This window comes from Somniosus microcephalus, chromosome 11 (assembly GCF_052327205.1).
Source record: "Somniosus microcephalus isolate GS21.2 chromosome 11, FLI_Smic_1.0, whole genome shotgun sequence".
Taxonomy (NCBI): Eukaryota; Metazoa; Chordata; class Chondrichthyes; order Squaliformes; family Somniosidae; genus Somniosus; species Somniosus microcephalus.
This window is the reverse complement of record NC_140997.1, coordinates 147,237,859-147,251,608: the sequence shown is the minus strand read 5'-3', so window position 1 is coordinate 147,251,608 and position 13,750 is coordinate 147,237,859. Positions and strand designations below refer to the sequence as shown.

Below are 13,750 nucleotides of genomic sequence, written 5' to 3'. Positions count from 1 at the left end.
TCACTGAACACATTATCAGCCACAAGCAGAATTCTCTCTAGGTTTGCTAAGAAAGCCAGTTAATTGACCACCGTGACAACAGTGCTAAGGGCTCGAGAGGCACAAAACTGACTGGTGCTCTGAAAGATGAATTGCTGGATAGCCCTGTTTGGATAACTACCTTCACTGCAGCCTGTGAAAAGGAGATATACACGGCTAAAATGCCCTTTAGTCCCAAATGCTGTTAAAGGAGATCTCTGAAACCTCCCCCAGCCCTACAACCCTCTGAGAACTCTGTATTCCTCCAATTCTGGTGCATGCCTGACTTCTTTCACCCCACCATTGGCGGCCGTGCCTTTGGCTGTCTAGGCTCTAATCTCTGGAAGTCCATCCCTAAACCCCTCTACCTATCTCTCCTCCTTTAAGACACTCCTTAACACCTACCTCTTTGGACAAGCTTTTGGTTACCTGTTCGAATGTCTCTTTCTCTGGCTTGGTGTCAACACTTCTGTCTGATTACACTCTTGTGGAGTGCCTTGGGACAGTTTACTCCATTGCTATATAAATGTAAGCTGTTGTGGTTGTTGTTATAGGAACATAGGAACAGGAGGCTATTCAGCCCCTCGAGCCTGTTCCACCATTCAATTAGATCACGGCTGACCTGCACCTCAACCCCATTTACCTTTGCTCCATATCCCCTGATACCCTTGCCCAACAAAAATCTAGCGATCTTAGTCTTAAAAAGTTCTATTGACACCCCAGCATCAGCAGCCTTTGGGGGGAAAGAGTTACAGATTTCTAATACCCTTTGTGCAAAGAAACATCTATTGGTGTCTCACACTCGTTCTTTGCAAGCCTGTTTTACAACCTAGAACTGCTTGCTAGTAGTAGCCTGGGACGTGACATTTTGTGTAGAGCTGCTCCTGTCATCAACATCATAAATTTCAACTCCAGTGGCACTGTAAATGAGGGGCGTTGCTGTTTAGGGGTAAAAGTTTCACTCTGCTGGCTCCTGGTACATACTGGAGGCACATATCGGAAAATTGCAAACCGCAAATGGACGTAAAATCACAGGCTGGGAGTGAGCAGATTCCCGGTGTGCAATCCCAGCGTGCACCAGGTGTTAACACACCGGAACTTTCACCCCCTAGTATCCTCACATCATGATGTCAACAGGGTGACTATCACCCAGCTAACGAGTGAGGCATCAGTGCTACATATAACAAGGGCTAATTGTCGGGTCTATTCATACACCAGTTTTAAACATTCCATGCACCTTGGCTATGACCTTCCTCGCAGCATCCCACTGATAGTTTAAATCGTGCGATACTCACGCAGTTCATCAAAATGGGTTTGAATCCCTTCAGAACCTGGAATGGAACAGACGAGTCGCGCCTTGAGGAAGGTGCTCCATTTGTTGACCAGACTGCGTTGACCGCCAATGTCATTCTGCGGAAAACAAAAGAGCTCTGTGAGCTGGGCACTGCATCCACATATTATATCCAGACTGGTCGTCTCTCCTGTCCTCGGACTGGTCGTCTCTCCTGTCCTCGGACTGGTCGTCTCTCCTGTCCTCGGACTGGTCGTCTCTCCTGTCCTCGGACTGGTCGTCCAGCCCATCCTCAGACTGGTCGTCCGGCCTGTCACAAAGACTGGTCGCCTCTCCTGTCCTCAGACTGGCCGTCTGGCCCATCCTCAGACTGGTCGTCTGGCCTGTCCTCAGACTGGTCGCCTCTCCTGTCCTCAGACTGGTCGTCCGGCCCGTCCTCAGACTGGTCGTCCGGCCTGTCACAAAGACTGGTCGTCTCTCCTGTCCTCAGACTGGTCGTCCAGCCCGTCCTCAGACTGGTCGTCTGGCCTGTCCTCAGACTGGTCGCCTCTCCTGTCCTCAGACTGGTCGTCCGGCCCGTCCTCAGACTGGTCGTCCGGCCTGTCACAAAGACTGGTCGTCTCTCCTGTCCTCAGACTGGTCGTCCAGCCCGTCCTCAGACTGGTCGTCTGGCCTGTCCTCAGACTGGTCGCCTCTCCTGTCCTCAGACTGGTCGTCCGGCCCGTCCTCAGACTGGTCGTCTGGCCTGTCCTCAGACTGGTCGTCCGGCCTGTCCTCAGACTGGTTGTCCGGCCCGTCCTCAGACTGGTCGCCTCTCCTGTCCTCAGACTGGTCGTCCGGCCCGTCCTCAGACTGGTCGTCTCTCCTGTTCTCAGACTGGTCGTCCGGCCTGTCCTCACAATGTAAGCAAGAGCATAATTTTGTAATCTAGCAGGACATCTTGGAACGATTTCTAAATGCTTAGCAGTACAGCAGGTTCAAATGAGAAAATGCTCAAATGGAGGAGGGCTAATTTCAGTGAGTTGAAAAGGGATCTGGCCCAGGTGGATTGGAATCAAACATTGGCAGGTAAAACAGTAAATGAGCAATGGGAGGCCTTCAAAGAGAGAGTTCGGGTGCAGACTAGACACATTCCCACGATGAGGAAAGGAAGGGCATCCAAAGCTAGAGCTTCCCGGATGACTAAAAGATATAGAAATTAAAATGAAACAGCAAAAGGAGGCTTATGATAAATGTCGGGTTCATAATACAAAAAGTACAGGGGAGAACTGAAAAAGGAAATAAGAGGGGCAAAGAGAGTGTATGAGAATAGATTAGTGGATAACATAAAAGGGAACCCAAAAGTCTTTTATAAACAAATAAACAGTAAAAGAGCAGTCAAAGGAAGGGTGGGGCGATTAGAGACCAAAAAGGAGATGATCTTGTGGAGGCAGAGGGCATGGCTGAGGTACTAAATGAGTACTTTGCATCTGTCTTCACCAAAGAAGAGGATGCTGCCAATGTCACAGTAAAGGAGGTAGGAAACTGGGTAGGATAAAAATAGATAAAGAGGAAGTATTTAAAAGGATAGCAGTGCTCAAAGTATAAAAGTCACTGGTCCGGATGGGATGCATCCTAGGATACTGAGGGAAGTAAGGGTGGAAATTGCAGAGGCTCTGGCTACAATCATCAAATCCTCCTTATATATGAGGGTGGTGCCAGAGGACTGGAGGATTGCAAATGTTACACCCCTGTTCAAAAAAGGGAAGAGGGATAAATCTGGCAACCACAGGCCAATCAGTTTAACGTCAGTGCTGGGGAGACTTTTAGAGGCATTAATCCGGGACAGAATTACTTAGAGCAGAGAAGGTTAAGGGGAGATTTAATTGAGGTGTTCAAAATCATGAACGGTTTTGATAGAGTAACTAAGGAGAAACTGTTTACAGTGGCAGAAGGGTCGGTAACCAGAGGACACAGATTTAAGGTGATAGGCAAAAAAAGCAGAGGTGACATGAGGAAACTTTTTTTTTTTTTACACAGCAAGTTGTTATGACCTGGAATACACTGCCTGAAAGGGCAGTGGAAGCAGATTCAATAGTAACCTTCAAAATGGAATTGGATAAATACTTGAAGGGGGGGAAAAAAATACAGGGCTATGGGTAAAGACCAGGGGAGTGGGACTAATTGGATAGCTTTACCAAAGAGCCGGCACAGGCACGATGGGTTGAATGGCCTCCTTCTGTGCTGTATCATTCTATGATTCAATGAATGCAACCCAGTTTCTAGTAGGTACAACAACCCATCAAGCTGTCTGTAATACAACACCAGTTGGCACTGAATTGGCAATCTCGGTCAGATGAGCTTTTGTGAAAAATGGGAAATGCTGCAATGATGCAGAAAAACGTATTCCTTCTTAGGCCGAGGTTAAGTTGTGTCGTCAGATCGGAGTAGAGGGAGCTCCAGTCCATATCTAAGTTGTGCCATGCATGTCCCAGGAGTAGGTGATGTCGACACTGGGTAAAAGAAACTGAAGGTGTCCCCTTTCCCAACACTTACACTGACGAGCACCCAGATCCACCAAAAAACATAAACATAAAGCGTCTTCCATCAGAGACCTGTCCTTTCTCTTTACAGATACCACTTTAGTGGCTGTGTATTTACAATATTTGCTTTTATTCCAGGTTTCTGGCAATTACAGTTTTTTTATTGCTGAAGATGATTTATTTTATAGATGTCCAGTAACCTGCTTCTCATGCATTTGGGATAGGTTAGAAACTTTTTTTTAAAAGTTAACTCTCCCCTTTTGAATGTTTTAATAAAGGTTTGGGCCTCACACATTGTTCAGTAGTGACTATTAAACCTTGGGGTGGCATCACAGCTGAACTTGAGGCACTTTCCAGTTGGAATCACTAGTTAGTGATTAGATAAGGGAGTCCTGGGGACCAAGGCTATTTTTTCCCCTCCCTACCCCAGGGATGTGAGGTGAAGATGCCAAACTCAGAGGGTCAGTGAAATCGGAGGAAGCAGTTCAGAAACTACAGAATGAGTTAGACATGATATGTAAGTGGGCAGAACAATTGTAAAGTAATGTACACAGGAAGGGAAAATGGCAATATAAGTACACCATGAATGGTGAAATGGGCATGTTACGTCTTAGTAGATGCAAGACGTAACATGCCCAACCAACTGGACCAGCCACATAAATACTGTGGCAACAAGAGCAGGTCAGAGGCTAGGTATTCTGTGGCGAGTGTCTCATCTCCTGACTCCCCAAAGCCTTTCCACCATCTACAAGGCACAAGTAAGGAGTGTGATGGAATACTCTCCACTTGCCTGGATGAGTGCAGCTCCAACAACACTCAAGAAGCTCGACACCATCCAGGATAAAGCAGCCCGCTTGATTGGCACCCCACCCACCACCTTCAACATTCACTCCCTCCACCACCGACATACCGTGGCTGCAGTGTGTATCATCTACAAGATGCACTGTAGCAACTCGCCAAGGCTTCTTCGGCAGCACCTCCCAAACCCGCGACCTCTTCCACCTAGAAGGACAAGGGCAGCAGGCACATGGGAACACCACCACCTCCAAGTTCCCCTCCAAGTCGCACACCATCCTGACTTGGAAGTATATCGCCGATCCTTCATTGTTGCTGGGTCAAAATCCTGGAACTCCCTCCCTAACAGCACTGTGGGAGTACCTTCACCACACGGACTGCAGCGGTTCAAGAAGCCGGCTCACCACCACCTTCTCAAGGGCAATTAGGGATGGGCAATAAATGCTGGCCTTGCCAGCGATGCCCACATCCCATGAATGAATTTTAAAAAATGCAGAGCAGCAATCAAGAAAGCCAATGGAATGTTGAACTACATGGCCAAAACAGTAGAATACAAGGCAGAGGAGTTCGTGACCAAACTATAGAGAGCTCTGGGCAGCCCACACCTTGAATACTGGGTCCAGTTCTGGTTGCCGAAAAAAAGTGAGACGTTCAAGTGCTGGAGGCAACGCAGAGAAGAGCAATGAGGCTGATCCCGAATGTCGGGGATCTGAGTTATGAGGAAGGACTTGGGCTTTTCAGCCTGGAAAGGAGGCATCTGAGAGGTGATCTTATAGAGGTGTATGAGGTTGTTAAGGGTATGGTTAAGAGTAAATCCCATAAGTTGCAAGAGTTAGAATAAGGGAATATGGGTTCAAACTAGTAATAGTTAAATTCAAGACTGCTATCAATGAAGTTCTTTAAACAAAGAGTGGTCAAAATATGGAATAGACTTCTACATAGAGTAGTGGAGGCAAAAACATTTTAGAAACAATAGATTGTTGCAATGGGGAGAATGTAGGATTGTTCTGAATGGATGAACTAGATGGTATGGCTGGTCACCCTCATTTTTAAATATCAAGTGATCTGGTGAACTGGAACACACCTTCTCCCATCCTGATTAACTCAGTACAGACATAGGATCGAACCCGGTATGTATGAGCTGGTTCCCCATCACTTAGCAACTGATCATTCTGAATCTCATAAACAGCAAAACTCACTGTAAAGTGTGGGATGTCGCTACAAAGCCACTGTACTCAGCTGCAGAAATATGAATCGATTCACGTTTTCCGGTACAGTCGCTCTGGCTCGCTGCCATTCACAGCTATTCCCCCGTACCTTGCAAACCCGAGCTACTCTCGAGTAGACCACCTTCCCGTTACCGCTGTCCACTTCCTGAGCGCGCTCAGTGAAAAATAAGTAGACTTTGTCATCCTCTTCATTGTTGCTCTCGGCGATTGCATGGACCTTCACGAACCTGGGGTCTGAAGAGGAGCGGAGAGAATCAAACCCAGCACACGACTGCGCTGTCGACAGTGTTGGCATTTTGTAAGTGGCAGCAAAAACTTGGTTGATTCCACACCAACTTTACCCGCTCCATAGTCCAGTATAACTGTGAGTGATTATGTTTATTTAATTAAAGACAAAAGACTAAGGGCTGGATATTAACTCGGAGGCGGGGAGGGAGCTGGGGGCGGACGACAGTTGGATTGCGGTCGGGAAACTAGGAAGAACAGGTTTCCCGCAGGTCCTGCCGAATTTAACGGCGGGACCTGATTAGCATTTATTGTCTCCGTTTCCCGGCCGCAGCCAGTCAGATTGGGAGGTTAGCTAACTGACCGGCGGGTAGGCCTTCGACACCAGGCTACAGCCGGGGAGTGGAGAGGTAAGGAAGGAATCGGAGGCCACGGGGAGGTCAGAACAGTCGGGGGGAGATCGGAAGTGTCGGGTGGGGGCGGGGGGGGAGATCAGAAAGGTTGGGCGGTGGAGATCGGAAGGGTCGGGGGAGGAACATCGGAAGGGTCGGGTGGGTGCGGGGGGAGATCGGAAGGGTCGGGGGGGAGATCGGAAGAGTCGGGGGGGGGAGATCGGAAGGGTCGGCGGGGGAGATTGGAAGGGTCAGCGGGGGAGATCGGAAGGGTTGGTGGGGGAGATCGGAAGGGTCGGCGGGGGAGATCAGAAGGGTCCGGGAGTAGATCAGAAAGGTTGGGGGGGGGGAGGGGTGGAGATCGGAAGGGTCGGGGGGGAGATCGGAAGAGTCGGGGGGGGAGATCGGAAGGGTCGGCGGGGGAGATTGGAAGGGTCAGCGGGGGAGATCGGAAGGGTCAGCGGGGGAGATCGGAAGGGTCGGCGGGGGAGATTGGAAGGGTCGGCGGGGGAGGTCAGAAGGGTCCGGGAGTAGATCAGAAAGGTTGGGGGGGGGAGGGGTGGAGATCGGAAGGGTTGGGGGGGGGAACATCGGAAGGGTCGGGTGGGGGCGGGGGGAGATCGGAAGAATCGGTGGGGGAAGATTGGAAGGGTTGGTGGGGGGGCATTCGATAGCAGCGGTTGGGTGAAGCAGGTAAACTGGATCCTTCAGGTAAGTGGAAAGGCACTTACCTCCTGGATCCAGCAGTCCTCATGTCCCTTTAGCCACCGGGTTTACCGAGGCCCGGAAAACTCGGTCGGCCCGGGTTAAATTTAAAATGGTGGTTAAATATGTGGCGTGTAGCCTCATTATAATACTTAAATTGCCAACCCGCCTCCTGCGAGCAGGTTGGTTGCCCGCCCCCAGTCCCACCTCCGTTATAACCGGATGTGGGCGGTTTGGAGGCGGGTTGGGGTCGGGATTCAGATTTTTAACATTTTAACATCCCGCCCAACCCAAACCCACCCGTTTCCCCCCCAAACTATGCTTTTTTCTGGTGATATCAGAGTTGTTGACAGCCAACTGGAACATCTCTGCAATGTTAAAATGTCGCTCAGGTTAAAGCTGCGGAATCAAAGAATCGTACAGCACAGAAGGAGGCCATTCGGCCTGTCGTGCCTGTGCCGGCTCTTTTGAAGAGCTGTCCAATCAGTCCCACTCCCTGCAATCTTTCCCCCTTTTCAAGTATTTATCCAATTCCCTTTGTCTGAATTTATTCGCTAGTAAAAAAAGGGACCCTCCCCACTCCCCAGAGCTCAAAGCTTCAGGCTGCCGTTCATAGACGTGGCATCGCACCATGCGGAACTAGAAACTGAATTGGAAATTTCTGATGGGATGCACTGCCTGATAGGGCAGTGGATTCAGATTCAATAGTAGCCTTCAAAAAGGGAATTGGATAAATACTTGAAGGAGAAAAAATTTGCAGGGATGTGGGAAAAGAGCGGGGGAGTGGGACTAATTGGACTGCTCTTCGAAAGAGCCGGCGCAGACTCGATGGGCCGAATGGGCTCCCCCTGTGCTGAACTATTCTACGATTCTATATGGTTTTACGAGGCTGATGCAGGGAACAGGAGTTTGCTCAAACCTGACCTCACCTTGGAGCCACGTTGAGTCGTACTGTTCGGTGCGGATCACACGACGATGCCCCAAGCTGCGGAAGAATGCCACGTCCCGGCTCATAAAGTCGGAGGAAATCCCGGCGTACAGCTCTCCCTCTGTAAACACAGCCAGGATGCACCAATTAGCTTATTGAAGGAGGCATTTTCCAGACACACCCAGTGAAGCAATGAGCTAGAAACAGGGGGTACAGTAGCACAGCGATTATGTTACTGGACTCGTAATCCAGAGGCTTGGACTAATGATCCGGAGACAAGTTCAAATCCCACCATGGTAGCTGGGGAATTTAAATTCAGTTAAATAAATTGGGAATAAAAAAAGCTAGTATCAGTAATGGTGACCACAAAACTATCGGATTGTCATTAAAAACCCATCACTAATGTCTTTTAGGGAAAAAAATCTGCCATCCTGACCCGGTGTGGCCTATGTGTGACTCCAGACCCACAGCAATGTGGTTGATTCTTAACTGCCCTCTGAAATGGCCTAGCAAGTCACTCAGTTGTAACGAAACCACTACAAAAAAGTATACTAAGAATACATGGACTGCAGTGATTCAAGAAGGCAGCCCACCACCACCTTCTCAGGGGCAATTAGGGATGGGCAATAAATGCTGGCCTTGACAGTGACACCCACATCCCAAGAACGAATGTATAAAAAAATAAGATGGAAAGGGTGTTACACTTGCTACACTGCACCAATAAGACCAGCTAATGGTGAAATAGTAATGTTGGACTTTTAGTATGTCCAAACCGTCAGAAGTGCAGATGTTCACAGGAAGGACCTGAGTACAATGGGTCGGTGGTATGTAGGTAATAAATAGCGCAGGACGCAGTTCCCATGGTGTATTAGTACAAACACGTCTGGTGTAGCCTATCCTTCTCGTTAGCCCTCCCCAATACATGCTAGGTTGCTGGCAAAGGAACTTGGCAGAAGGTTGCTGGCCAACACTGAGATGGGATAATGCTGTTAGCACCGAAAACCCATCTCTCCCTCGTCTGTGCTGTTGCATCACATGTCAGTGGTAAGGCTCTTACCTTTAAATCAGATAGTTATGGGTTCAAGCCCCACTCCAGGATTTCTGCGCGTATTCCAGGCTGACACTTAAGTGCCATACTGAAGCAGTGCTGCACAGGTAGAGGTGCTGCCTTTCGGATGAGACTTTAAATCGAGGCCACGGCTGCCTGTTCATGTGGATGTAAAAGATCTCACTGTGCTATTCAGTGAAGAGTGCTGGAGTTCTCCTAGTGACCCGGCCAACATTCCTCACTCAAAACATCACCAACAAAAACAGACTGAGTGTTTGTTTCATTCCACTTGCTGTGAACAAATTAGCTGCAGTGTTTGCCTACAAAACAACATGTGACTACACTTTAAAAGAATGAGTTTATTAGCTCTGAAGCAGATTGCGACATCCAGAGGAGGTACAAGGTGCCATATTAATGCGGGGGCCGATTTTCCTGACCTTTGCACCCAGGGAGCCCCTATTGCCTGGGAATCGGCTACGCAATCCCGTTCCTCTATTCTTTCTTTTTGCCGTCAATAACTGGAGCTGTAAAAGACGAGGAGCAACGAGGTGGCTGTATGCAGTTGTAATTGTGCTGAGCGCTATTTTAAGCGCTCTGGTCAATGCCCTCATAAAAGAAAATCCTGTCTGCACTAATTTAGTGAAGTTGTTAACCTGTTTAGTTTAAACAAGTTAATGACTTGGTTGAAGTAGCTCAAATATAAATTGTAGGTGAGTGTATTAAAGCATACACTAAAAATAGCACTCAATGGAATTTCAGCTGGGAGGAGTTGGGAATATGATTCATTGTGGGTGGCAATATAGAGATGTTGCTCGTGTAGCCCCAGCTTTAATGAAGAGGGACCAAGTTTGGACCAAGAGGAAGGACCCTTCTTCTAATGTTCTAATGCACAATAGGCTTTATTTTAATCATTTAATTGGTAGCATAGTGGTTATGTTACTGGACTAGGAATCTAGAGGCCTGGACTGATAATCCAGAGAACTGTGAGTTTAAAAATCCCACCACAGCAGTTTATGAGTTTGAATTCAATTTAAAAAATCTGGAAATAAAAAAGCTGTTATAAGTAAAAGTGACCATGAAACTGTTGGATTGTCGTAAAAACCCAACTGGTTCATTAATGTCCTTCGATGAAGGAAACCTGGCGTCCTTACCCGGTCTGGCCTACGTGTGACTATGTGTCAACCAACATGGTTGACTCTTAACTGCCCTCTGAAGTGGCCGAGCAAGACACTCAGTTGGGATGTGCAACAAATGCCGGTCTTGCCAGGGGATGTCCACATCCCGAGAATGAATAAAGAAAAAGAAAGTGTATTCGTTGCATAGGAGCACAATGTGTTCTGTCATTTTATTGGTTTGGACAATTGGTTACAAATGTGTCTCGGTGTCAGTGGGCAAATCCGGATCTAAAAGATTCTTCCTGGGAAAGAAACAAACATAGAATTCCTTTGCTCGCTGTGCACGGTTCAGTACCAGCACACAAGAGAATGCTGACGGTCTCAGCCGAGCCACTGAACAGGGTGGGCTTGCTGCCTGCTTAGGAGGGAGGGGTGACAAAGCCACTTTGGGGCAGCTGCCACCCACCCGTCACTTCAAGCAGGTTGCCAGGACGTTCTGTTGGTTGGAGAACAATACAATGAGCAAGTTGAGAGCAGAATTCCAAGCCAAAAATCAGAATCCAGATTCAAAGGTCACTTCCATTGTAGATCTGGTCCTTATCCTTGGAGAGCATCCTACAAAGCTCTGGGTCAATCAAGACCAAGATCAATCACCCCATCATCCAGTGGCCGAAGCACCCACTCCCTCCACCACTGGTGCACCGTGGCTGCAGTGTGTCCTATCCGTAGGATGCACTGCAGCAACTCGCCAAGGCTTCTTCGACAGTATCTCCGTAACCCACAACCTCCACCACCTGGAAGGACAAGGGCAGCAGGTGCATTGAAACACCACCAGCTCCAAGTTCCCCTCCAAGTCACAAACCATCCTGACTTGGGCATATCCTTTCCTTCATTCTCGCTGGGTCAAAATTCTGGAACTCCCTCCTGAGCTGCACTGAGGGAGGAACTTCCTCACACGGACTGCAACGGTTTAAGAAGAAGGCCCGCCAGCACCTTCTCAAGGGCAATTAGGGATGGGCAAGAAGCGATGGTCTTGCAGCGACGCCCATATCCCGAGAATGATTTTAAAAAAGAGATTTAGAGGACCTCTTGTTGAACAACTAAGCTATGGACTCCATGGATAAGTGAAGAACTAAACAATTCCTCTCTGTCATAGGCGATATAATACAACTTGGATTTCCAATGGGTTCCAGCATTCTGCAGCTAAACCTGGAGTAATTATGGAGAGGTGTTCCTGACAGATTGCCTAGAAAGAGGAGCGATGGGGAACCCAGTAGCCTGCAGTGATGTTTTAAGCCATTCTTTTATTATGGCTACCTACTACAGTAAACTGTTTCGTATCCGGCACCTATGGGACCGGGATGGTGCCGGTTGATTAAAAATTCCGGATAACAGAGAGGTATACCTACCAAGGTACAAGAGGCCCGTTACACAGCCACAGGTGCAAGGACCCCGGTTGCACAGCCACAGATCCAGGAGTCCCTGTTACATGGCCACAGGTACAGGAGTCCCTGTTACACGGCGACTTGTGCAGGAGCCTTGGTTACACGGCCACATGTGCAGGGGTCCCGGTTTCACAGCCACATGTGCAGGAGTCCCGGTTACACGGCCACAGGTGCAGGAGTCCCGGTTACACGGCCACAGGTGCAGGGGTCCCGGTTACACGGCCACATGTGCAGGGGTCCCGGTTACACGGCCACATGTGCAGGAGTCCCGGTTACATGGCCACAGGTGCAGGAGTCCCGGTTACACGGCCACATGTGCAGGAGTCCCGGTTGCAAGGCCACATGTGCAGGAGTCCCGGTTACACGGCCACAGGTGCAGGGATCCCGGTTACACGGCCACATGTGCAGGGGTCCCGGTTACACGGCCACATGTGCAGGAGTCCCGGTTACACGGCCACATGTGCAGGAGTCCCGGTTACACGGCCACATGTGCAGGAGTCCCGGTTACACGGCCACATGTGCAGGAGTCCCAGTTACACGGCCACATGTGCAGGAGTCCCGGTTACACGGCCACATGTGCAGGAGTCCCAGTTACACGGCCACAGGTGCAGGAGTCCCGGTTACACGGCCACATGTGCAGGAGTCCCGGTTACACGGCCACAGGTGCAGGAGTCCCAGTTACATGGCCACAGGTGCAGGAGTCCCGGTTACACGGCCACAGGAGTCCCAGTTACACGGCCACAGGTACAGGAGCCCCGGTTACACAACCAGAGGTGCAGGAGCCATGGTTACACGGCAAAAGGCACGAGAACCCCGGTTACACAGCCACAAATATACAGTAAGTCTTACCTTTGGGTTCCTGAACCTACTTCTGAATTTTGACGGTTATTAGAGAATTCCGGATTATTAGATGCCGTTTAAACGAGAGTTTACTATATAATACTTTTTATTGTTTCCTCTCTTTGATCTCATGGCTGTTGTGGGAGTGAGTGTTGGAATGGGTTACAAGGCTACTGTAATGCAATTGGGAGGTTCAAAGTGAAGTCGCCTGACACTCCAACCCATCTATTCCATCATATGATGTGTGGGGCGATGCTCCCTCAAGGTACATTTTCAGCATAAAACCAGTTTCAAATAACAACTTGCATTTATATAGCACCTTTAATGCAGTATAACGTCTCAAGGTACTCCACAGCTGCGTAATCAGAAAAAATATTGACACCGAGCCCAGGTTTAATCCTCATTCCATTAGCTGATCTTAGGCAGAGCAGCAGAAGGGGTGCAACAATTGGTTCCTGGGTTAAGGAAGGGAGAACTGGCCAAGGTTCCCACTCTTGATCATTATCTAACAATTCCTGCTGGATGTGTGTGTATGTGGCCATTGGGTAAGGACAGGATTCGGCTTGGCTGTGATGCCCCCAGAGCGGAATAGCCTCCCAACTCTCAATGTCAAGGTTCACTCCTGAATAATGGCCTGCAACTGTACCCAGCAAAGAGTCAATGCTTTCAGAGGCGGATGTCGTCACGGATACCCATTTTATAAATCTTGCAAGTTAGCGCAGCCTAATAGAGAATGGTGAACCTGTGGAATTCTCTACCACAGAAGGCAGTTGAGGCCAATTCATTAAATATATTCAAGAAGGAGTTAGATAGATTTCTTAAGGCTAAAGGGATCAATGGATATGGGAAGAAAGCAGGGACCGGGTACTGAATTTGGATGATCAGCCGTGATCTCATTAAATGGCGGAACAGGCTCGAGGGGCCAAATGGCCTACTCCTGCTCCTATCTTCTATGTTCTTATGTTTCTATGTAATAGGAGTAGCAGATTAAGTGATCATTTTCTAGCCTAACTGAAAAAGAATGACTGGTCTCGAGGGGTCAGAATTTCAGGATTTGCTGGTGTTGTGAGGGTTAAATCAGAAACCATCTTGCGAGATCACCAGTTTAGAAAGAAAATAAGTCAACTGATGTTGAATATTCCAAAGACGTGTGCGGCAGGAAGATAAAGCACAATTCTCCTCAGGAATGTGGAGCGT

The 13,750-nt window shown here is 48.7% G+C and overlaps 1 protein-coding gene across 2 annotated transcripts in view; it reads right to left on the bottom strand.

Moving 5' to 3' along the window:
• Positions 1-13,750, bottom strand: part of sema3h (sema domain, immunoglobulin domain (Ig), short basic domain, secreted, (semaphorin) 3H) — a 326,254-nt gene that overhangs the window by 147,628 nt on the left and 164,876 nt on the right. For both annotated transcript variants that reach the window (XM_086001357.1, XM_086001356.1), the window contains exons 6-8: positions 8,107-8,226; positions 5,944-6,089; positions 1,314-1,428 (exon numbers count right to left, since the gene is read on the bottom strand). In XM_086001357.1, the coding sequence (XP_085857483.1) occupies positions 1,314-1,428; positions 5,944-6,089; positions 8,107-8,226 (381 nt within the window). The remainder of the gene's footprint in view (positions 1-1,313; positions 1,429-5,943; positions 6,090-8,106; positions 8,227-13,750) is intronic.